This window comes from Hipposideros armiger, unplaced genomic scaffold (assembly GCF_001890085.2).
Source record: "Hipposideros armiger isolate ML-2016 unplaced genomic scaffold, ASM189008v1 scaffold_687, whole genome shotgun sequence".
NCBI classification, from domain to species: Eukaryota; Metazoa; Chordata; class Mammalia; order Chiroptera; family Hipposideridae; genus Hipposideros; species Hipposideros armiger.
In genome coordinates this window covers 746,005-770,905 of record NW_017732037.1, presented here as the reverse complement: position 1 = coordinate 770,905, position 24,901 = coordinate 746,005, and the positions used below count along the sequence as shown (strand labels likewise).

The 24,901-nt window shown below is 45.8% G+C and overlaps 2 protein-coding genes across 4 annotated transcripts; one reads left to right on the top strand and one right to left on the bottom strand.

Annotated features, from left to right (window-relative positions):
* Positions 1-784: 784 nt before the first annotated feature.
* Positions 785-21,993, bottom strand: HSPA1L (heat shock protein family A (Hsp70) member 1 like). Of its 3 annotated transcripts, none has more exons than XM_019626685.1 (2): positions 21,758-21,985; positions 785-3,152 (listed from the first exon to the last, which is right to left on the bottom strand). In XM_019626685.1, exon 2 carries the CDS (start codon positions 3,137-3,139, stop codon positions 1,226-1,228), a length of 1,914 nt encoding a protein of 637 aa, XP_019482230.1. In that variant the 5' UTR covers positions 3,140-3,152; positions 21,758-21,985; the 3' UTR covers positions 785-1,225. The 3 variants fall into 3 exon arrangements, 2 of the variants coding, with proteins under 2 accessions (XP_019482230.1, XP_019482229.1); XM_019626684.1 differs by lacking the exon at positions 21,758-21,985 and adding an exon at positions 4,258-4,338; XR_002122157.1 differs by lacking the exon at positions 785-3,152 and adding an exon at positions 17,213-17,333 and having other exon boundaries at positions 21,758-21,993.
* LOC109373093 (heat shock 70 kDa protein 1) lies at positions 4,551-7,177 on the top strand. The gene has a single exon (XM_019626686.1). The coding sequence runs from the start codon at positions 5,011-5,013 to the stop codon at positions 6,907-6,909; it is 1,899 nt and encodes a 632-aa protein (XP_019482231.1). The 5' UTR covers positions 4,551-5,010; the 3' UTR covers positions 6,910-7,177.
* Positions 21,994-24,901: the final 2,908 nt, after the last annotated feature.

The window sequence follows — 24,901 nt, the reverse complement described above, 5'->3', positions numbered from 1 at the left end:
TGTTTACTGCGACAGTGCAGTCCGCAGAATGATTTATTCACCCCCCTACAGACACTTGCTATTGAAAACTGTTGGAGAGTTTGTAAAACCTCATGATTTCTTCACTTTTCTATATATGTTACACTTCCTTAAATAGTGAGGGGAAAAAAACGTTGAGTCCCCGAGATCAGGAACCTGAGCACAAATGTTGATTTTATCAAAGATTCCCTCCCAATAAATATATTTCTTCCAAGGACCCAACCTCAGTCCATATTTCTTACACATTTTTGCCCAGGGTAGTCCTATGAAGGATTGAGTAAAACCAAACAGACTGGCTCAAGGATAGAAATACCAATTCTAATATTTCACATCCAAATATGGCCCCTCAAATACAAAGGGTCACAAATGCACAGTTACACATACTTCTAGTCTCATGTTCCTGAGACTTATGAATATACGATATTATAATACAACTGGTGAAAACAGTTTTTCAAGAAATAAGACAGTACTAAATCGTCCATTTCTCATCTTGTACAAAACTACCCATTTGTCAGGAGTTTGTTGTAGAAATGTTTTCTGCATGTAAAGGATGTAAGTGCACAGAAGCTGGATCTCCTAGACCTCACCTATAAGCGACATCAAGACATCAAGCAGAAGTTTGTACCCCCAGCCGAACTCTACCTAAACTGGTCTGTCACTGAATATAAGCAGTCATTATACTTAGTAACTGCTTTAGCTGGAGCTTAAAGTGCCTGATGGTCAAGATATTTTCCTTCTTGAATCAATTAACTCATGAAAATTTAAATACTTTGCCCTTACCAGCTTACTCATTCATAATTAGCCCACAATCAAATCACACATGCTCTCTCCATGAACTTTCCTTTTCCTTACTTTTCAAGATACACTCAGTTTAAAAATACAAGAAGTAATTTGCTTTAGGAACAAATTTACTGAGTGGCAACCATCCACACAGAAGAAGTTGGGGAGGCTGGAAATAAATAACAGACATTCAAATTCATCAAATGGTTCAAAGAGGTGCCTAGTTTTCCTAAGAGTCTCATTCTAGAGTCAAAAACAGGACATTGGAGTATGAAAAGATGGCATATGAGACTTTTCCATCAGAATCCCAAAACGATGTTAATTTAGGTTCAGGTCCAGTCAAATCAAGAATCCTAACAATGTCTGAAGATGAGGGGAACAAAATTCACCTTCCAGGCACTCTAGAACCCTCCAGCTCCAGATAAGGTTAATCTACTTCTTCAATGGTGGGGCCTGTGGCAGCGGCCCGTCCAGGCATTCCAGGCCCAGTGTATCCTTCCTGGTAGAGTTTTGTGATGACTGGGTTACACATTTGCTCCAATTCCTTTCTCTTATGATCAATCTCGTCTTTCTCAGCCTGTTGATTAGTCTCCAGCCATGAAAGAACATCACTGCATTTATCCAGTATTTTCTTTTTATCAGTCTCACTAATCTTTCCCTTTAAACCTTCTTCACTCACAGCACTCTTCATGTTAAAAGCATAGGATTCTAGGGCATTTTTTGCATCAATTTTCTCTTTCTGAACCTCATCTTCAGCTTTATATTTCTCAGCATCCAGAACCATACGCTCGATCTCCTCTTTGCTCAGGCGGCCCTTGTTGTTGGTGATGGTGATCTTGTTGGCCTTGCCTGTGCTCTTGTCCATGGCTGTGACATTCAGGATGCCATTGGCGTCGATGTCAAAGGTCACCTCGATCTGGGGCACGCCCCTGGGGGCCGGGGGGATGCCACTCAGGTCAAAGCGCCCCAGCAGGTTGTTGTCCTTCGTCATGGCCCTCTCGCCCTCATACACCTGGATCAGCACCCCGGGCTGGTAGTCCGAGTAGGTGGTGAAGATCTGCGTCTGCTTGGTGGGGATGGTGGAGTTGCGCTTGATCAGGGCGGTCATCATGCCCCCGGCCGTCTCCAGCCCCAGCGACAGGGGAGCCACATCCAACAAAAGCAGGTCCTGTACCTTTTCAGACTTGTCCCCCATCAAAATGGCTGCTTGTACTGCAGCCCCATAGGCCACTGCCTCATCAGGGTTGATGCTCTTGTTAAGTTCACGGCCATTAAAGTAGTCCTGCAGCAGCCTCTGAACCTTAGGTATGCGGGTGGAGCCCCCTACTAAAACAATGTCATGAATTTTAGCCTTATCCATCTTGGCATCCCGAAGAGCCTTCTCCACAGGCTCCAGAGTGCCCCTAAACAGGTCTGCACACAACTCATCAAACCGAGCTCTGGTAATGGATGTGTAGAAGTCAATTCCTTCATAAAGTGAATCAATTTCCAGGTTGGCCTGAGTGCTGGATGACAGGGTCCTCTTGGCCCTCTCGCAGGCGGTGCGCAGCCGCCTCACGGCTCGCTTGTTCTGACTGATGTCCTCCTTGTGCTTCCTCTTGAACTCCTCCACGAAGTGGTTCACCAGCCTGTTGTCAAAGTCCTCCCCTCCCAGGTGGGTGTCCCCCGCGGTGGCCTTCACCTCAAAAATCCCATCATCTATGGTCAGGATGGAAACATCAAATGTGCCTCCACCCAGATCAAAGATTAGGACTTGGTGTTCTCCCTGACCTGCTTTATCTAAGCCATACGCAATAGCAGCAGCTGTGGGTTCGTTAATAATTCTTAGCACATTAAGACCTGCAATTACACCTGCATCCTTGGTGGCCTGGCGTTGAGAGTCATTGAAATAGGCTGGCACAGTGATCACAGCATTGGTGACAAGGTGGCCCAAAAAAGCCTCAGCAGTCTCCTTCATCTTAGTCAGTACCATAGAAGAGATTTCCTCAGGGTAGAAAGCTTTTTTCTCTCCTTTGTAGGACACCAACACCTTGGGCTTGCCTCCTTCATTGATTACTTGAAAAGGCCAAAGTTTCATATCTGATTGCACTACAGGATCATTAAATTTTCTGCCGATCAGACGTTTGGCATCAAAGACAGTGTTCTGGGGATTCATGGCTACCTGGTTCTTGGCCGCATCCCCGATCAGCCGCTCGGTGTCGGTGAAGGCCACGTAGCTGGGGGTGGTGCGGTTGCCCTGGTCGTTGGCGATGATCTCCACCTTGCCGTGCTGGAACACCCCCACGCACGAGTAGGTGGTGCCCAGGTCGATGCCGATGGCCATTCCCTTAGCAGCAGCCATGTTTTTCCGAGGCCTATTGAGAAAAAAATGAGATAAAGTCTTGGCAGAATAATTTTTATTTTATTATTTTTAATCAAGCTAAAAAATACATAACATGAAATTTACTATCTTAACCATTTTTAAGTGTACAGCTCACTAGTAAGTCCATTTACATTATTGTCCAACCAATCTCCAGAACTCTTTATCTTGCAAAACTGAAATTCTATGCCCATTAAACAACTCTCCTTCCCCCAACTTTCACCAGCCCCTGGAAACCACCACTCTACTATCTCTCTCTATGATTTCAACTACGCTGGGTAGCTCACATTAGTGGAATTATACATTATTTTTCTTTTTGTGACTGGATTATTTCACTTAGCATAATATCAAAGTTCATCTATGTTATAGCATGTATCTAATTTTCCTTCCCTTTTAAGGCTGAATAATATTCCAACATGTATCCACATGTTATTCACTTACTCCCTTCATGGACACTTGGTTGGCTTATACCTCATGGCTATTGTCAACAATGCTGCCATGAACTTGGTGTACAAGTATCCTTTTGGTGTACAAGTGTCTCTTCCAGATGCTTCCATGCCTTTTCAACAGGTAGACAATAGTATTCTTAACCACCTGGAAGTGGGAAGGCAGTGGGTGTAACTATTTTCAATTTTCACGGGTCCTGACTCAAATGTCCTGTCCTATGTCTGTGATATTTTTTATTGTGAGATTGTAACTGTCTTGTGCTGAACTAAGATTATTTTACATTCTAGTCTCTGCACAAGCCAATCTCCACACGTGGATTTAGCTGCCTTCTACCAGGAATTTGTGGGAGAGAATTTGGGCTGCCAGAAATCCACTCAAACCCTCACAAGTTTTCTCAGGTGAGGTGGCAGGCTCCAGGCAGTCTCTGTCTAATCTACCCAATAAAATCCTGTTATGTGGAGACAATAACAGACCAACTCCTCCACATCTTTCCAGTCTCATCCACCTTGAACTCCTCAAAGAATCTCTCTTCCCTGGTTGGCCAACATCCCATACCTCACACTTGAACTAGGGACCCTTGCAGCACTTGCTCAAACTAGGACCTGCCAGTCTTGCCTATTCCCACCTCATTGAAATCAACCCTCCTTTTTCACCTATTCTCTTGCCGCCGCCTTTGTTCCAGTTTGGTCAAGTTCAGACTGTCGGTGAGGATCCCTCAACACCCACACTGCGCAGCCGGTGCCCCCCAACCCCCCGCCCCCCACCTGCCCTTCCAACAACTATGAGCCGGCTGCTATACTTTTAACCAGATTCCACATTAGCCATGAGATCAGAGATTGCATTGCCATTGTAACGCGACAAAGGGAAGAGGCGTCAACACCGTCAGCCCCGCCCCCTTCCCAGCTTCACCAGGCCAGTCCCCGCGGACCCGCGGACCCCAAGACCAACAGGCTCCTCCCACCCCCACAACCGTCCACCCCTCCTCAGCCCAGCAAGTTCCAGAAGAGCCAGGAGAATACGCAGAGGGGCGGCATCCAGGACGCTGATTGGACCAAGTCAGCCTGGGGGCAGGACAAAAGGAGAACTCCCTGGAATGTTCCCGACCAGGCAGCCCCGCCGAGCTCGGTGATTGGGTGAGCCGGGGGAAGGAGGGGCTCGATGAAGAATTACAAATGCGGAGCCGCGGCCGCGGAGAAACGGCGAGCCTGCGGAGACGAGATAGTTGTCACGGTGTCGTCAGCTGTTCCTGAGCGCGGCTTCCACAGACCCAGCGCCTCCTCGGACCAGCCCCTGCGGCGGCGGCGTTCAGTTTCCGGTTCGGAGAGGACCGAGCTTCTCGTCGCGGACCCAGGCCGCGGTTCTCCAGGCCCGAACCTCAGCGCGGCGCGACAGAGCAGGACACCGGCATGGCGAAAACCACGGCCATCGGCATCGACCTGGGCACCACCTACTCGTGCGTGGGGGTGTTCCAGCACGGCAAGGTGGAGATCATCGCCAACGACCAGGGCAACCGCACCACCCCCAGCTACGTGGCCTTCACCGACACCGAGCGGCTGATCGGGGATGCGGCCAAGAACCAGGTGGCGCTGAACCCGCAGAACACCGTGTTCGACGCCAAACGGTTGATCGGCCGCAAGTTCGGCGACCCGGTGGTGCAGTCGGACATGAAGCACTGGCCTTTCCAGGTGATCAACGACGGCGAGAAGCCCAAGGTGCAGGTGAGCTACAAGGGGGAGACGAAGGCGTTCTACCCCGAGGAGATCTCGTCCATGGTGCTGACCAAGATGAAGGAGATCGCCGAGGCGTACCTGGGCTACCCGGTGACCAACGCGGTGATCACCGTGCCGGCCTACTTCAACGACTCGCAGCGCCAGGCCACCAAGGATGCGGGGGTGATCGCGGGGCTGAACGTGCTGAGGATCATCAACGAGCCCACGGCGGCCGCCATCGCCTACGGCCTGGACCGGACGGGCAAGGGGGAGCGCAACGTGCTCATCTTCGACCTGGGCGGGGGCACGTTCGACGTGTCCATCCTGACGATCGACGACGGCATCTTCGAGGTGAAGTCCACGGCGGGGGACACCCACCTGGGAGGGGAGGACTTTGACAACAGGCTGGTGAACCACTTCGTGGAGGAGTTCAAGAGGAAGCACAAGAAGGACATCAGCCAGAACAAGCGAGCCGTGAGGCGGCTGCGCACCGCCTGCGAGCGGGCCAAGAGGACCCTGTCGTCCAGCACGCAGGCCAGCCTGGAGATCGACTCCCTGTTCGAGGGCATCGACTTCTACACGTCCATCACCAGGGCCCGGTTCGAGGAGCTGTGCTCGGACCTGTTCCGTGGCACCCTGGAGCCGGTGGAGAAGGCCCTGCGTGACGCCAAGCTGGACAAGGCCCAGATCCACGACCTGGTCCTGGTGGGGGGCTCCACCCGCATCCCCAAGGTGCAGAAGCTGTTGCAGGACTTCTTCAACGGGCGCGACCTCAACAAGAGCATCAACCCCGACGAAGCGGTGGCCTACGGGGCGGCGGTGCAGGCGGCCATCCTGATGGGGGACAAGTCTGAGAACGTGCAGGACCTGCTGCTGCTGGACGTGGCTCCCCTGTCGCTGGGGCTGGAGACGGCCGGGGGCGTGATGACCGCCCTGATCAAGCGCAACTCCACCATCCCCACCAAGCAGACGCAGATCTTCACCACCTACTCGGACAACCAGCCCGGGGTGCTGATCCAGGTGTACGAGGGCGAGAGGGCCATGACGAAGGACAACAACCTGCTGGGGCGCTTCGACCTGAGTGGCATCCCCCCGGCCCCCAGGGGCGTGCCCCAGATCGAGGTGACCTTTGACATCGACGCCAACGGCATCCTGAACGTCACGGCCATGGACAAGAGCACGGGCAAGGCCAACAAGATCACCATCACCAACGACAAGGGCCGCCTGAGCAAGGAGGAGATCGAGCGCATGGTGCAGGAGGCCGAGAGGTACAAAGCCGAGGACGAGGTGCAGCGCGAGAAGGTGTCTGCCAAGAACGCCTTGGAGTCCTACGCCTTCAACATGAAGAGCGCTGTGGAGGATGAAGGGCTCAAGGGCAAGATCAGCGAGGCGGACAAGAAGAAGGTGCTGGACAAGTGCCAGGAGGTGATTTCCTGGCTGGACGCCAACACCCTAGCGGAGAAGGAGGAGTTTGAGCACAAGAGGAAGGAGCTGGAGCAGGTGTGTAACCCCATCATCAGCGGACTGTACCAGGGGGCGGGTGGCCCCGGGGCTGGTGGCTCTGGGTCTGGCCCCACCATTGAGGAGGTCGATTAGGAGGCTTTTTCCAGATTGCTCACGTATGGTTTGGAGACAGATAAGATTCAACACTGCATTGCCCTATATTTGCCTCTCATCTGCTCTCAACTTTGCAACTTGCTGGGGAAGTTGACCCACGTGTCTGTTGGTGAAGTTACGAACGTGCTTTTTTTTTTTCTGTGTAAAGCTAGAAATCAGTTTATACTGCCATTTTTAGTCCCTTTTAACTTTTATTTTTTTGTTATACTCATACCAACTCAGGCCTTTCTTTTTATTTTTTTTTTAAGAGCTGTTATTTGAAAGTAAATAAACTCAAAAAAAGTCGAGTGATGTGTCTGTCTGTTTTATTTTGAGGTCAGAAGGGCCTGCATAGTTTGTGTTTTTTATGGTGTCTAAAATTGAATGGTAATTTGCTCTTAGGTAAGGAAGGGATCTGGGGAAGTAGGCTATTATTGCAAATGGCATCCTTAAGACATTAAGAAAAATCCTGTTTACTTGTAGTGGGTTGGGTTTGTTGGTCCAGAACAAGTAAGGGCCCACTGGCATGGAGGCCTCAAGGTGGGTGAGGGGGGTCAGCCTTCCTTGTAAGTGTGGCCTCAAAAGGGACTTGGGGATGTGGGTGTTCCTGAGGAAGGAGGCAAAAGAGAAGCAGTTAGATGGGAAGGTAATAGCTATTCATCTCTGTAAGTACACCCCATATACCAAAGCCCTGATATTTAATTGGGGTTCAGCATGAAAGGGCAGGTAAGGCCTAAATTAGAAGTAAGGAGGTAGATGGGAGTTAAAGCACTGGCTTGCTGAGGCACAAGTGCGTTAACCCTTATCCCTACTGCTCGCATAGTTTTGTTTTTAAAGATTTTATTGGGGAATTGGGGGAGGAGGACTGTTGGGGAAGGGGACCAGCCAAGGTGCTGTTCTTCAGACTTTGTTGTAGAGGGTGCCAGTCGCCATCTAGCTGCCTGTCCGCAGCTCGTGACCTCTAAGCTCAAGGTGCTGTGTTCAGTCTTAGTTGCCGGTGGGAGTAGCCACCATCCCATGCAGGAGTCGAACCAGCAGGTTGTTAAGAGCGCACGCTCTATCCACTGAGCCATCTGGGCGTCAGCTCAGCTCAAGTTGCCGAGTTCATTTTTAGTTGCAGGTAGGCATAGCCCACCATCCTGTTACACCAGCTGAGCCATCCTGCCACCTGTTGGCAGCTCAACAACAGCTTTGTCCGGGCGCAGCGTCACTGGGCCATGTGGGAATCAAACTAGCGGCCCTGTTCCTCAGAACTCGCGCTCTTAAGCCAACTGAGCCACTCGGCTGGCCCCCCTACTTCTCATATTTTAAATGGAAGTGTTTGACTCAAGCCCCAGTTTATAGTTCTCATTTACGACAGGAGGCTAAGATAGAAATGCCACATTTAGAGCAGTCATGAACTACATTTTAAGTCCCCGCAGTGAGTGCCTTAGGGTGGTGTCATTGAGAGTTTGGTGCCCCAGCAGGAGGACTCCAATGTTTTAGGGCTCTAATGTGCCAGGCACTGTACTGGGGCCTTTTATATGTTTATTAACCCTCATTCCACCACACTGAGTTTAGGAAGTGGTTGACTCACAGGTAAACATATGGGGAGACTTAAAAACTACTGTCTTAAGTAAAATTCCTTATAGGTTAAAAATAAGCTCCAGTTCAGCAGTGAAGTTTCATCCGGATGCCATGTCAGGTTTTACAGGTTTCTGCCCCAAGTCCATAGGGCTTGTTTATGCATGCCTCCTTCTAGGATTATGTTTCTGCCCTAGGTTTTACAATCCATACCCCTTTTACCTTTACCATGTTCAGTCCTAAACAGTTATGTCAGATAAACAATAGGATTGATGTAAAAGGTTTAGTATTACCTGTTAATTTAAAACAGAGGGAAGAAAACTGCAGCCCTGACTGGGAGGACCTACTGTAGGCCTCCTCCCTTGCTCTAGCTGCTAACATCCCAGAAGTAATCTCCACAGCGTCCTTGTTGGAAAAGGCCTGGCACAATCCCCAAGGCTTGGAGAGTGAGCCCCTCTAAAACTCAGTTGCATCTATGGGTTACGAAAATGTTTTAGAACTCGGTTGAGGTGATGGTTGCACAACGTTGTGAACGTACTACATTCCACTGAATTGTATAAAATGGCTATTTTCTGCCTTGTGAATTTCACTTCAACAACTAAAACAGTAAAAGAAAAAAACCAATGAACATTACTTACATAAAAGCACTTGGTGAGCTCATGTGTACTCAAAGCCCACCAACCCTTTCACTAAATACTTGGCTTTGAAGAAAATTCAGTATTCCGAAAATGGCCCATACAGGTAGACCTTGCCATGAGGAAATTCCCTAATGGAGATCTGAGAGATGCTTAGGCTTCCAGGGCAGCTTGTAAAAGCACTTCAACCTTCTCATTTGTTGAGCTGCAGCGCTGTGGACTCTAGCCACCACATAAATCAATGTTCAAGGGGCTATATCATTGCTACAGGACCCTTAGAGATGCAGCAGCATTTGTGACTATCATGTGCAGATAATAGTGGCTCTTCAAGCCAGCAGCCAATACTACTACTTGGGAGGTGTGGGGGTGGTGGCAGGGGATGTGGAGGGTGGATGGAAAAGGGTGGAGATTGGCAAGGACCTCCCAACACCTTTGATGAGAGATAGAGCATAGAAAATGTCCTGAAATAACATTGGAGAAAGTAGGAGTTCCTATGGCTAGATCAGTCAAGGTTCTTGAGTAGGTGTTTTATTAAGAAGTCAACATAAAATGTTATTACCTGTATACCGTCGCACAGAGCACTTTGAAAAGAATCACTTTGTAAGCTCAAGGAGTTCAGGCTGAGAATTGTAGAATTAGTGAAGAGAGTGGAGTGCCATCCCTGGAGGAAGCCATTTTTGGGTAGCCAAAGGAAATTTGGGGGAGCTGAGGTATTCAGAGAAAAAATGAACTGTAGGTGAGGAATTTTTATTTATTTATTTAGCTGAGCCATCCTGCCACCTGTTGGCAGCTCAGCAGCAGCTCAGCTCAGGCCAGGCATCCATCCGCTGTTGCTCAGAACTCAAACTCTTAGAGCGAGCTCTTAACCAACTGAGTCACTCCGCCAGCCCAAGGAAAGAATTTTTAAAATCAAAACCTTCCCCGATTCCAGTCTCAGTCCTATCTCCCTATGCCAGCCCTCAGAAAGCAGGCGGCTATGGTAGTGTGACTGTTTTCTTTTTTCTTTTTTTTTTTTTTTAGCTGAGCCATCCTGCTACCTATTGGCAGCTCAGCGGCTGCTCAGCTCGGGCTGGACTCGAACCGCTGTTGCTCAGAGCTCAAACTCTTGAGCGAGCTCTTAACCAACTGAGCCACTCGGCCGGCCCATATAAAGAATTTTTAAAATCAAAACCTTCCCCGATTCCAGTCTCAGTCCTATCTCCCTATGCCAGCCCTCAGAAAGCAGGCGGCTATGGTAGTGTGACTGTTTTCTTTTTTCTTTTTTTTTTTTTTTAGCTGACCCATCCTGCCACCTATTGGCAGCTCAGCTTGGGCCGGGAATCAAACCGGCGACGCTGTTGCTCAGAGCTCAAACTCTTGAGCGAGCTCTTAACCAACTGAGCCACTCGGCCGGCCCATATAACATATTTACTTAGTCTTATTCCTGGTATTTAACAGGGTTCTGTCATCCAAAGTCCAGAAAAATGTAACCAGTGTGAGAGACGTCGGTAGGGACATGGCTTTTGGTTAAAAGACGAGACTGGGTTATTTCAGGTGAAGAGCAAATATTGGCGATTTCTATGGGGGTGATCCTTATGGTAGGAATAACAGTAACTATTATCATCCTTCACTCTAAATCAGTCCTCTTGAAACTGGAGGCCAAATGAGTCCAGTGCGCATTGCTGCCTGCGCTGCTCAGCCAATAGATCAGCACAGGAGTTGGGCCATAGAATAAGCGTTTATCAGAGTACCGGTTGGTGGTCTGAGAAGGCAGCAGGTCAACACCTCCAAAAACTGCCTTAACATTCTCAGACCAGCCTGGGATATTTAAGGGAAAATCTGGGCATTCCTCTAGAGCAGCGGTTCTCAACCTGTGGGTCGCGACCCCTTTGAGGGTCGAACAACCCTTTCACAGGGGTCGCCAGGTACTCGTATGTGGGCGTATCTGCATGTGGGCCTGGAGACGGATAGAGGAGCGGTGTCTCGGTTCCTAAGACCATCGAAAATATGTTTTCCGATGGTCTTAGGCGACCCCTATGAAAGGGGTCCGCTGCTCTAAAGGCTGCATGATGGTTCCAGGGGTCTGCATGAAGCCTTCTCTGTGGCCTGGTGACTTGGGTGGAGTCAGCAACCCAGGAACAATGATGGGAGTAGCCTGGTAGACCATTGAGATTGTGATCAATAAGCCTAAGGGCATTAATCATAAATATCAGGTGATTTTCTAAAACGGGGAACTTTTTAGTGGGACAGGGGACATTTAGAGCTTAAGCCACAGAGGGATGATCTGTTAAGCTGTATGTAGGTCAAGGAAAGTTGAGGCCAGGGACATGGAGAGGCCTCTACTATGGGGGTGCCAACCGGGCCCTGTATCAATTCCCCCGCTTTTTATTCATCTATTTCTATAAAATTAGCATGGTTGCAAGGGTAGAGGACCATGACTGTTCCTGGCTGCTTCCTGCTGAGAGTGGGCATCGTCCCTGCCTATGGGCACTAGAGCTTCTTGCTTATTCTCCCTAGAGGAGCCTGGGAAAGAGGAGAACCAAAAGGCATTTAATGGGCATCCCAGGTGGGGAACAGGTAGAGGCAAAAATGAGCAGCTCTGGCAGTTCTGTGTGGAGTGGAGCTTAAGGTCTTCAATTTTCTCACAGGAACAGGAGTGACAGTCTTCCTCCTGAGGGAGTCCTGTGGAGACTTAAATAATTTTGATTCAAGGGAAGTGGACCCAGCCACTGACTGTCTGAAGCCCAATGACAGTTGGTGTGCTCAGAAAAGTTGCAAAGGGTCCCTTCTGTTTAGGAGCTAACTGTTCTGTTAGAGACCCCTCCCCCTCTAGGCTTCTAATAGTACTTGGTCCCCTGGCTTTCCGGGGATCCAAGGTGTAGAGGGGTTGGCCTGGGAGAGGTGTCGGTTCCCCATATTTCCTAAGTGACTGCTGAACCTCTCCCCCAAGTGAACATAGGACATAACAAAATTGAGGTCAGAATCCAAAGCAATGGGCAATTAGAGCCAGGGCTTAGAGGCCTCCTGACAAAACTTTTCCACTCTTTTTTAAGTCTGATTTGCTCATTTTACATTTCCTCTAAGGTATAGGCCAATGATAAGGAACAGGCTTGAGTATGAGCCCAAATTTAGGGGCTTTATTTATCCACACAACCAAGCAGATCTGGAGGAAATAGGTCCAGAGTAAGTGGTTAAGACAGAATAAATGGCTCCCATATCAGGAAATTAACAGGCTTACCTGCCACATCAAGGGTCACCCACAGTTCCTACCGTGATGAGAATTGCCTCTCCTCTGAGGAGCCACTGGGAAGCCCAGCCCACCTGTCAACCACAGCCATTTGTGGGAAAGAGTTGGTCCCTGCTCCTTCAGAACGGGACAATCCCTTCTCCAGTGCCCTTTTAGTTTGCACAGGGGGCACAGCTGCTTGGCAGGATTAGGACACTCCTTATTCCACTGGTCTGGGCTTCCACATCTAAAGCCTATTCTGGGGTTGCTGGGATGACCCTGAGGCAGCCCTGGCCTTGGCCTGTCTATTAACTGCAGCCAAAAATCTGGCCTGCCTCTAGCCTCATCTCCAGTCTCACTGTTCCTTTTTTTCTTCGTTGTTTTTGTTTTGGTTGTTCAACACATCTGAGCTTCTTTATACTGGCCTATACTCTGACACCCAGGAGGGCACATAAACTCTAGCAGTCCTAAAATACAAAAGTTTACTTAACTATTAGCAAAACTTAGTTTTTAGATTTAATTTTCTTGAGTAACTAAAGACCTAATTAAAACAATATAAAACATAGAAAATTATCTTATGACACATATAATCTTTGCTTTTCAGGCAGAAAACTTTTCATAATATCAATAACCGACTAATACTCTAACCAACGTTGTCTTATTTAGCAGAGAGAGAAAATTAACTTTATACCAGCTTACTTTTGATATTTAAACTTAATCGCATTTAGGTTAACCATGTATAAAATCCTCTCAAGATTTTTCTTCACAAACCTATAACTTTCCCAGTCCCCTTAGTTTGTCTCCTCTCACTCATTCAGATATAACCATCCTGGGCCGGCCGAGTGGCGCGATGGTTAAGAACTGGCTTGGGACGCCAGAGGGCCCCGGTTCAGATCCCACATATGAGGGCCAGTGACACTGCCCGCTACAGCTAAGATGCTGAACAACAGCTCAACCTGGAGCTGGGCTGCCATGAGTCGCCGGGATGGCGTAGGCTGCAGCCCCTGCTGCAGTGGGTTGCCATGGGCTACCGTGTGTAGCCAGCAGCCGCAGTGAGCGGCTGTCCAGAAGCCAGCGACTGATCTGCCTCGCCCGGGAAGAGCACAATGATGGTGCCAACTTGGGCCAGTGAAGCAATATCCTCCACAACTAGACTGAAGAACAAAAGGACAGCAACTTGTCTGTTCCCCTTCCCCCAATTTCCCAGCACTGTTCCCATCCCCCCAGTTCCCCAATAAAAATCTTTAAAAAAAATAACCATCCTTAGGACAAACTACTTTCTTTCAGTTCCTCCAAAAAGCTATTTCCATACCTTATACCTTCTTTGAAAACATACATCATTTGATTTCATATTAATTAGAATCCATAACCTTCAGAACCTTAATTTCTTGACAAAAGCAAGTAACCTATATTTCCATTAACATCCTAGTCATACAAAAAACCTTTTACATGCATTATCATAATTCTTTATTAATCTAATAAGTTTTCCTCCCTTGTCTACTGCTATTTGTACCTTATGATAAGTCTGGCCAGATGAATGAAGACTTTCTATTTCATGATACAAAAGCTCTAATTTTTCTTCTGGCCAATTAGTTTCCACAGAAATGACTTCATGGGGAGGATTGTTTAATTTCCCAATACACTGGGTTTTCAGTATCAATGTTTCATTAACCTCAGGCAAAGTTAATTTGCCTATGATTTCAGTATTACATCATATTGCAGTAGCATTTACCGTAAACCTGGTGTCATTACAGTAGAAGTCAGTATGACAGAAGAATTTTCTAACCCCTCCCAGCAAAAATGTCCCCTTCCCATATACCATATATTGTTTGTTGGGGTGGATACAATAGGCCAGGATTGGGTGAATTCAGGATTCTATATAGATGGGACATAACCATTCACCTTTTCGATATTCACAATCAGGTAATGAGATGGGTCCCCATTTATTATTTAATATAGCCCATCTACTTCCCATTGGAAGTATTCTAGTATTATTGAGGATGGTCCCCTCTACCAGCCAGTTGAACTACTGAAAATCTTAGTTTAGGATTTAACCGAGGTGCCTGGGTTTTTAAGATACAATGTCTTAGATCACATTTTCCATTTAAAATTTTTCAAAGTCCAAGGGGATCATAAGAGTCTCATAAGTTTCTGGTCTGTGCTTCTGCACCCATTATAGTTGGCCATTGTTTCATAGCTACTTCGGATTCCACTTGTATTAGCATAAATAGGCCTTGTTGGGTTAAGGTACAGGCACATTCCCATTACTGGGTTTGTGCATGAGATTTGATAGTCTGTCGAGTCTGTTCTATCCGTTTAGCTAGGGCCTCATTATCTTTCCATGCTGCTTCCCGTTCTTTGCCTGCCTCTTGAAATAACATCCCCTCTATATCACCTATTTTAGATAAAGAGTCTTTTTCTAATGATGTTCATTAGCTGCAAATTCAGCTTGTCCCAGAATACTAAGGCCAGCTCCCAATCCTCCAAGTATTTCCCTTTTATTTCTTATAGGAGGCCAATGTTGTATCCACCAGGAATGTTGTTGCCACAGGGTGCCCAAGGCCTGGGAGCAACTGGAGTACATTGAATGGACCCCAAAATATTGTCTCCCAAGCAATAGTTAATTGAGTAGTGGTAACCCCAAAATGAGCTAGAGTTTTAGGATTCCATAGGATTCCCATAAGCGTCCAGGACGCAAGGAGGGTGGGGTACTTACAGACATATCTACCCACCAAGTAATTCCAATAACTTCTGAAACAGGGACCCATCTATTCTTTTCCTGTTTTCCGGGGATCCAGCCACAGGAGCATGGTTGGTGGTTTGGAGGCAAGTTATACTATGACAGATAAGGTAGGCTGCTACAAGCCTTTTCCCATGATACCCAGGTATTTTCCTTAATTTCTTATCATTCATTCCTATAACTAGACAATACTCATCTAAATGAGATCCATATATAATCCTACCAGGAGGAATTATCAGGGAGGTGTTCTTGAAAGTACTTGCTTAGGATGGGTCCTTTATAATACATATATCCAGTAAAAAAATGTACCCAAATTTATGTTAATAGTAGGAGAGGACCAATGTGTGACTAACAATGTGTCAGCCTCATTATCGTGACTGATGAGAATGTCATTGTCTAGTAAGTGGGAAAGATTAGCAGGTACCCATGTTAAATTTCTCATATCCAGTAGGGGAGGGGGTTCAGAGAGACAGATACTGTTTCTATTAGAAAATCATGAGAAGGATAATAACAATAAAAGAGCCGTATTTCAACAATTAGGTCATATAAGAGTAAGGTCTGAGTGAAATTCAAAAAAAGGTTAAATAAATGTTCCTGAGTCCAACATTAATTTGTGGGCGTAAAGGTCTTATCAATGTCTTGGGATAGCTGTCTGCCTTTGATATCAGCGGCTTCTCGTCCTTGAGCCGTTGATGTTCGCTGGAGACGGAGACTAGTGTCAGATACAGGAACAGATGGCCCTTCACGATGAGGCACCTTCTTTAAATGAGAAATGTGAATCCACAAGTTAACTCCTTTAAGTTTGGCTGCACATGGATTAGTTACACCTGATAAAGTCCCTTCCAACGAGGCTGGAGAGACTCTTTTATTTGATATCTTTTCCAATAGACAAAGTCTCTGGGCTGTAAGCCATGGTTTTTGAAGTCTTTGTCTCCCAGGAGTGTACTGTGAAATGAATCAATTACTAATTTATTAATCCCTTTAAGCTGGTTAATAAGTCCTTGACAATAATGTAGAATGTCTCCCTTTAGTAAGGTAGGCTCATATGCCTTCATCCAGGTGCATAGGGCAACCAGTGACTATTTCATAAGGAGAAAGGCTGTCTTTACCAAATGGAGATCTCAGGTTGAGAAGCATGACAGGGAGAGCCTTAGGCCATGGGAGATTAAAAACTTCTGAAATTCTGGCTAGTTGAATTTTTATTGTACCATTGGTACGTCCCACCAATCCAGAGGACTGGGGGTGATAAGCACAATGAAAATGCTGTGGAATAGGCCAAATGTTACAGATGGATCGCATTATTTGCCCAGTGAAATGAGTCCCTCTGTCACTATGTAACTCAGAGGGGATTCCCCAAATGGGAATTATTTTTTCTAAAAGCACTTTACCTACAGTTAAGGCTGTTGCTCTCCTGCAAGGGAATGCCTCAACCCAGTGAGAAAACATACAAATCATAACTAATATATATTTGTATGCCTGAGACAGTGGCATTTGGATAAATTCAATTGCCATACCTCAAATGGACCTAAAGGAAGTGGGAAATGTCCTTGAGACCCATGGAGTGGTTTTCATGGGTTATATTTTGGACAGATAGAACACCTGTTATACACTTTATGAGCTACAGTGGGAGAAGGTTTCCAGTAATATTGTTTGCTCCATAAAATCATATTTTCAGGACCCAATGCGTGAGCTCAGGCACATATTGAAGTATAGGCAGTTGAGCCCCTATAGGTAAGATAGGTTTTTGATTGGGTCCAAGCCGTATCTGTTTGTCTGGGTCAAAGGTTCCTCCTTTTTTTTTTTTTTTAAAGATTTTTATTGGGGAATTGGGGGGATGGGAACAGTGCTGGGGAATTGGGGGAAGGGGAACAGACAAGTTGCTGTCCTTTTGTTCTTCAGTCTAGTTGTGGAGGACGTTGCTTCACTGGCCCAAGTTGGCACCATCATTGCGCTCTTCCCAGGCGAGGCAGATCAGTCGCTGGCTTCCTGCTGGCTGCTCACGCTGGCTGCTGGCTACACACGGTAGCCCATGGCAACCCACTGCCACAGGGGCTGCAGCCTACGCCGTCGCCAGCGACTCAAGGCAGCCCAGCTCCAGGTTGAGCCATTGTTCAGCATCTCAGCTGTGGAGGGCAGCGTCACTGGCCCTCATATGTGGGATCCTAACCGGGGCTCTCTGGCGTCCCAAGCCAGTTCTTAACCATCGCGCCACTCAGCCGGCCCAGGTTCCTCCTTTTTGTTGCCATAACCTCTTTTCTTCTTCTGTAGCTGTCTGTTGAGACTGTAAAAGAGAGTCTTTTATTGATTTAATAGGAAGCAAGGAACATTCTCGGGTCTGGATAATTTGGCTGTTTAATGCTGCCTGTTTACCTGCAGCATCCGCTAAATTACTTCCTTTTGCTTCCATGGTAGCAGCTTTAGAATGTCCTGAAATTTTGATAATTGCCAATTGTCTCGGTTGTTGTATGGCATCTAATAATTCTGCAACCTGTTTTCCATTTTTTATGGGCTGCCATGAGGAAGTTAAGAAGTCTTTCTGCTTCCACAGCATTTTAAAGTCATGAGCTACACCAAAGGCATAGCGACTGACTATCAGTATAAATATTGGCTACTTGATCTTTGGCCAATTGACAAGCTCGAGCTAGAGCAATTAACTCGGCTTGCTGGGGGTATCTTATTTCAGGTAAATAAGAACTTTCAATTATGTCCACCATGGAAGTTACTGCATATCCAGCTTGGTAATGCACCTGTTCATCCTTCAAATAAGAGCCATCTGTAAACCAAATTAAGTCAGCATTATCAATAGGAGTTTCCTGTAAATCACTTCTAGGAACAAGAAGGTGGTCAGTAAGCAAAACACAATCATGGGTGTCTTCATCCCGCAAAAAGGGTAATAAAGTTGCTGGGTTAAGACTGTTACATCGAGTTAAAGAAATATTAGGTGCAGAAAGCAAAAGTACTTCATAAGAAGCCAGTTGACTGACAGAAAAGTGTTGAGTGTGATGAGAGTTCAGTAAGGATTCAACAGAATGAGGAGCATAAATAGTTAAAGGAGAGCCCATAACTCTGTATTTCTTGTTTGCATAACATGGCTGTAGCAGAGATGGCCCTCATACAAGGGGGAAGCCCTTTTGCTACTGAGTCTAACTGCTGACTATAATATCCTATAGGTCTATGAAGGTCTCCATGTTTCTGAGTTAGAACTCAAAGCATTTCCTTTGTTTTCATGTGTGAAAAGGAAAAAAGGAAGCTTATAATTAGGGTGTCCCAGAGCAGGAACTTTAGATAATTTTTCCTTTAGCATTTTTACAGCTTGTTTCCCTTCTGGGTTCCATTGAATTGGATCAGAGTTATCTGCCTTTAATAAAGCATATAGAGGCTGGGCCATTAATGAAAAATTTGAGATCAAATTACAGTTAGACCCAGGAATCCCCTAAGCTGCTTTTTGGTTTTTGGAAGGGGAAAAGATAGGATTCCTTTGAGTCTTTCACAGTTAACTAATAACCCATCTTTAGATATGAGATGACCAAGGTATTTTACTCGGGGCAGACAAAATTGAAGTTTTTCCTCTGAGACCTTATGTCCCTTTAGAGCTAGTTGTTGCAGTAGGTAAATTGTGTCCTTTCGGGAGTCTAATAATGTCCTGGAGCATAAAAGTAAGTCATCCACATATTGGATTAGAGTAGAATCTCTGGGAAAAACAACATCATTCAAATCAGCCTTTAATATCTGGGGAAAATAAGTGGGACTTTCTGTATAACCCTGGGGCATTACAGTCCAAGTAAATTGGCGATCTTTCCAGGTAAAGGCAAAGAGATGTTGACTGTCCTCTACAGGAATGCTGAAAAAGGCACTACATAAACCTATTACTGAAAAATATTGGCAGTCTACAGGAATGGCTGATAAGGTAGGTGGATTTGGAACCACAGGATGTCTGGAAATAACTATTTTATTTATTGCTCTGAGATCCTGCATGAATCTCAGCCCCTTCCATTTGGCTTCTTTACTGAAAGGATAGGAGAATTCGAGGGGCTTGTACAAGGAATTATAAGCCCCCTTTTAAAATAATTTCCTATAATGGGTTTAATCCCAGCTAGTGCATCAGGTCTCAAAGGATATTGGCGAATATTAGGTAGGGGTAAAGTATCATCTACAGTTATTTTAATAGGAGTGACTGACTTAATCTTGCCAATATCTGTACTAGAAAGGGCCCAAAGTTGCATTGGGACGTCCTGCAATAATTGTTCAGTCTCAAGATTAGTTTCCTCTTGCTGAGGTTCCTTTAAAATCATTACTTTCCCAATTGGTTCAGTATCTGAATCATTTAGTTCTAAAGACATTTCACCCTTCTGGGAAAAGGATATGTGAGCATCGTGAGTTTCAAGAAAATCTCTCCCTATCAGGTGAACTGGGGCAGACTTGATTAGGAAAAATATGTTGCCCATTACATTCCCTAGCTGGAAGGGAATAGGCTGATTTAAAAACAGACATTGGTTGATTAGATACCCCTACCATTTGTACAGAAGCTTTACTCCGGGGGAGAGGGCAACTTATCTGGGTACGGTTAAGAACAGAAAAAGTAGCCCCAGTATCTACAAGGGCCTTGGTAATTTCCCCTTTTATGATAATTGCAATTTCTCCTAAAGTATTGGTAAGGAGAAGGGGAAATACCCTCTCAGTCCCTGGAGCAGCCTTATGCTTGCTTTTGTTTCTTTTCTTTTTCTAAATTCCCTTTAAGTTTTCTACAATCCTTCTTAAAATGACCTGGCTTTCTACAGTAATAGCAGATTTCTCTTTCCCCTTGTCTAAAAGACCTTTGGGGAGGCCTGACCTGATTGCTTAATTGCTGAAGCTGTAAGTTCATGATTTTGGCAGCTTTATCTCTTTCTGTCTTTTCAATAGTTTTAGATAGTTGATCAGCCAGGGAGGCCAGTTCATTAGTATGTGCAATTGGCCAATTTAATTTATGCTGTTTAATCAGCATTACAAGCTCTTCATCTAATCCTTCCAAAAATGTTGAATTTAGTAAAGGATCATTGTGATGATTCTTAAAACTCTCTGGGGACAGACCTGAGTATTGTTTGAAAGTTCTTTCAAAGCATTCAAAGAAATCAAGCACTGGTTCATCAGGCTTTGTTTTGCATTGCTGGACCTTAGTCCAGTCCATTTTCTGGGGAAAAATCTCAGATATGACTTGATAAAGCCGGCGGGCTAATTCCCTGCATTTTTCCCGGTCTGCCTCTGTTTCAAAAAGTCCTCTATAGGAGCTTCCCAGAGAACCTTATTCAGCCATTCTGTTGTTTTGCTCTCAGAAACTAGTAAGTGTATTAATTCGAATAGGTCAGAATAGCCAGGATCACATGTTCTAACAGTTAAATCAAATTCCTTTCCAAACCCATCAAGGTCCTGGAGAGGGTCAGGAAAATCTTTAGTTAAATTCCTTAATTCTGTTCTAGTCCAAGGAACATATACAATTGCTGGTTCCCCTCTGCCTGAAACCGGCTTCTCCCTGAAAGGAGCTGCCAGAATTTCTGGTTTTCCCAGTCTATCTTGGGCTGAATTCCTAATTCTTTATTTGCCCTGGCTCAGTGGGGAGTGGTGGTGGAGGGGGTATAGAGGAGATAGGAGCAGGAGGAGGAGGAAAACGGGGAGGGGTAAGTCGGGACAAGGGAGTTCAGAAAGCAAGGGATAGACTGGAGCAGTTGGAGACGGGGGTGGGGGTGGGGGTGGGGGGTGGGGGTGGTGCCAGCATTTATCAGCTTCAGAAGCCTTTTTTCATTCAGACACAGTTTCTAAAATTTTATTATTAACTTCCTGGAGAGAAATAAGTTTATCTGTGCTCCGCTTAGACGCTTCTAATTTCCAATCAAGATAAACTTCCCACTCATTTAGTTTAATTTTAGAGTCAGCCTTTTACAATTGAGCGCGCAAAAAAATCAGTTTGGAAACCTCAAAACTTCCCCACTTTGGCCATTTTAAGCTGATATCACTTTTTGTTACAATTTCCCATTTCTGTAAATACTTGCAAGTTGGGGCTCTGTACGTATTGTACATGTAGCTCGCAGGAGTATCAACGGCGGGATGGAGTTCTTGCGGTTTATCGACCTTACAGGCATGATTTCCCATGTTAGTTTTCGTTTTCTTTAGGTATCTGCAGAGTCTGAACAAATTTCTGGGGATGTTGTATAGTGGGTTGAAGCTTATGGGTTGAGCTTCAAGGGGCTGTCACCTCCCGAGTCGCTTCAACCCTCTTACATGTCTCGGTTTCTCTCCCCGGCTGTCTGGTACAACCCTGAGGACTCGGAAAGCTAGGTAACCAGCCTTTAGGTGCGCGTCCCTGGACGAGTCAAATAGTTCATTACAGTTGTGTTGGAATTCCCTATAGGGCCACTGCACGTTTTGAGGAGTACCCTCAAACACCTCCACAGAGATTCTTAGTCACCTAAGAATACCCGAAATTCAAGCTGGAGGGAGAAAATGCGCCTTATCTTTGGAGATGAACAAATTCAGACTCTCATTTATCCGGCGAAAAGTTTTGTTCAGACTTGCAGTAAGCAATTCCAATTGAAAAGACAAAATTAAAACCAGCCACCCATTTCATTTCTCCTCTCTGAGTTTCCTTAACTCTTTTCCTTAACCTGGGTTATCTCAACCCTGCCACCTCGAGGATTTTAAAACAGCTCAAATAAAGTCAGGGTCTCTTACCTTAAAACAGGGAGATACGGATTCCCAACAAAAACTCACTCAAGTTCAACCGATGTGAAGCAAGGAGCCGGTGGGGCACAATGGGCCCCTGCTGGAACCGAGCACAGAATCTGGGTCTGCAGGGTGTTCCTGGGTGGGCTTCTCTGGAATCCTACCCGACTACGCCAAGTAATGTTGACGAAAAACATCCAGCCTAAGAGAAAACTTATAAGAGTTTATTTAAGCCAAACTGCCGACTGCCGGGAAGCAAAATCTCAATGGATTGAGAAAATGCTCCGCAAAATGGCAGTTTGCAGCTTATTTTATACATAAAATCAAAGGAGGAAGGTTACACGAAATCCATTGGTGACAGATGAAGGGGTTGAGCAAAAAATAAAGTGGGAAAACCTCTGGGATTGGATAAAAGTACATTGGACAGACAGGTACTTCTTTTACACAGGTGGGTGCAGGATAGCTAACAGTTTGCTTTTTACAGCACAAAGAGATTAATCAGGAGATAAGCATGATAGGGAGGAACTTTGCAGTTTCCAGCTCTGGTCCAGAAAAAGGATTACTGACATTCCTAAGATGTTATCGTAGGTGCAGAATAACAGACAGGCCCACTGAAAAGGCAGAGACCAAACTGATGAAGGAAGCTAAAGATGTGACTTCCCACCATGGCCCACTTGGTTATGACAGTTTTTATGCTCATGCCATCTTATGTGGTTATTTTTAGTCTCCTGAGTTTGTCAGGTTTAACCTGTGGCCCCTTTTCCATCACACAACAGATGCTGAGAAACCATGTTTAAACATCCACACCATATATTACTGAAAAGTTTCATCTAAAACCTTATTTCAGTTGACATTTATTCTTTTTTTTTTTTGTTCAGCTGAGCCATCCTGCTACCTGTTGGCAGCTCAGCGGCTGCTCAGCTCGGGCTGGACTCGAACNAGCGGCTGCTCAGCTCGGGCTGGACTCGAACCGCTGTTGCTCAGAGCTCAAACTCTTGAGCGAGCTCTTAACCAACTGAGCCACTCGGCCGGCCAGTTGACATTTATTTTTAATATATCAACGTTAATTGCTACTCAAGCTATTTTCTTGACAAGTTTTGTAAGAGATAACATTTTTTTTGTAAACCCAGGTAAAACAACAGATACCATATTTAATGTTAATCTTAAAAGACAAATCTATCCGAAAGTTAAACCAGACTTAGTATCAAATATTTTCTTAGATCACGTGATCCTGAAAAGTATTTGGGTTAGTATATTATTCAAATTTAATACTGTGGCAGAGGGCCCTAGACAAAGGCTTTCCCAGACCACATGGCCACCAAGACTTCTGCGTTTAACATTTCCTAATTCCTACCTCACCTGGGAGCCAGTCAGAAGCTAAGACAATGTCGCATGTCCTAATAAGGAATCCTAGCTGCTAACCCAGAAACCTCAGGGTATATAGCTCTGAGTCCTGTCCGGATAGGGGCTCAGCCTCTGGATGTGAATCTGCTGAGCCGGTGCTGGAATCAATAAACATTGCTTCCCGAGCTTTGGTGTCCCATCTCTGTCCAAGTATCCTGCAACAATATAAGCGTTTATTCCTTTTCTTTAAGCCAATCAAATATTATAAACTGGTGATACCACCTGGAGGCAAAAACACTATATTATATATAAAACACAGACAATCACAGATATCAGAGATCATATACCTATAAACAGAATTATTAACAATTGCAGAGAGGACCTAAGATCTTACAGTTGCCCCTACAATTTCAAAGAGGCTAGAACAAGGGGTAGAGAGTCTGGCTTGAAAATTACCCTCTTGTTTTTAAAAGTGTCTCTTATTTCCTTCAGTTACCTCTGGCCTCAGGCATTCCTGGATATAAGTGGATTGAGGGATGGGTGGAGTCCCCTTTTCTCTGAACTGTCAGTTTAGTTCCCTTCTTTTCAGAGTCTATCATAGAGGCTTATACATAAGAAATTTCATCCTATTTCCCAGACCTCTAACAGAACAATTCCACTTACAAAATAGTCTAATTCAACGAACTATTGAGCGACCGGTGCTCTCCAGAATCTAATATATACATTGGTCAAGCAGTGCTGTAATAGAACACTAATTTCTTTTTGGTCAACGGCTCGTAGCCATAGTTTTGTCAATGGCCTAATACTTTGCCCAATGGGATCCGAGCAGGGATTGAAGCCTTAGATCCTGTTATTGAGCTGGAATACATGCAGTTGCTCTTAGTGTTACTGGAGAGCAGGCCCTTCTTGGGGTGGTGCCCAGGCTTGGTTCCTATACCAGGGGTGGAACCCAGACTTCAGGGAGGAAACCTGGGAATCCTAGCTGCTATGTTGCCTGGGGTGGGCCCTCCTCAGGGCGATGTCCAGGTTCTTGGTGTCTCAAGCAAAGAATTGAACGAGACACAGAAGTAAAGTGGTGAAAGAGCAGTTTATTAGAAGCGAAAGTACACTCCAAAGAGATAGGAGCTGGCCTGATCACAAAGGGGTGGCTCAAAAGGCTCAAAGGGCTCAAGGGCTCATTATTAGAAGAAGAAATACACTCCAAAGTATTTGGAGCAGACCCCCAAGCAAAAGCAAGACTCAAAAGGCTGACTGGTGAGGACTTGGAGTTTTATTTCCTTCTCTTCTAGAGTGGGCTATTCTTCTCTAATTATGGGACTGCTTGATTGTACCTGTGATTGATAATGACTGATGGTTATGGTAAACAAGGGCAAGTTTGGGCAGACAGGGGAGGTCTTTTGGGCGTTATTCCTATAAACAATGTTGGATATGCAGGAATGTTACCTGACATCCAGGCATCTCAGAGACCCAATTCCTATCTCTAACTGCCTGCTTTATGTCCCCCTTGAGAGACGTGATCCCCATAAATCTCTATGGGAAGTTGAGGAACAGGAAATCTCCTTTTCTGTATCTGCTTCCTGCTGAATGTGGCCCTTGTCCCTACCTATTGAGGATTCACGGGACTCTCGCCCTATCTGATCTTAGATGAGGGGAAGGGGTCTTGAGATCCACCTGGAGGACCATGTTAACTTCTGTGGTTGGGATGTAATGAGAAGTCTTGGTGGAGTATCACTTGTATCCTACTGGCCCCTAGATGAGGAGAGATAGATTTATTTAAGAGTTAAAAGTGTTGGCCCAAGAAGAAGGACT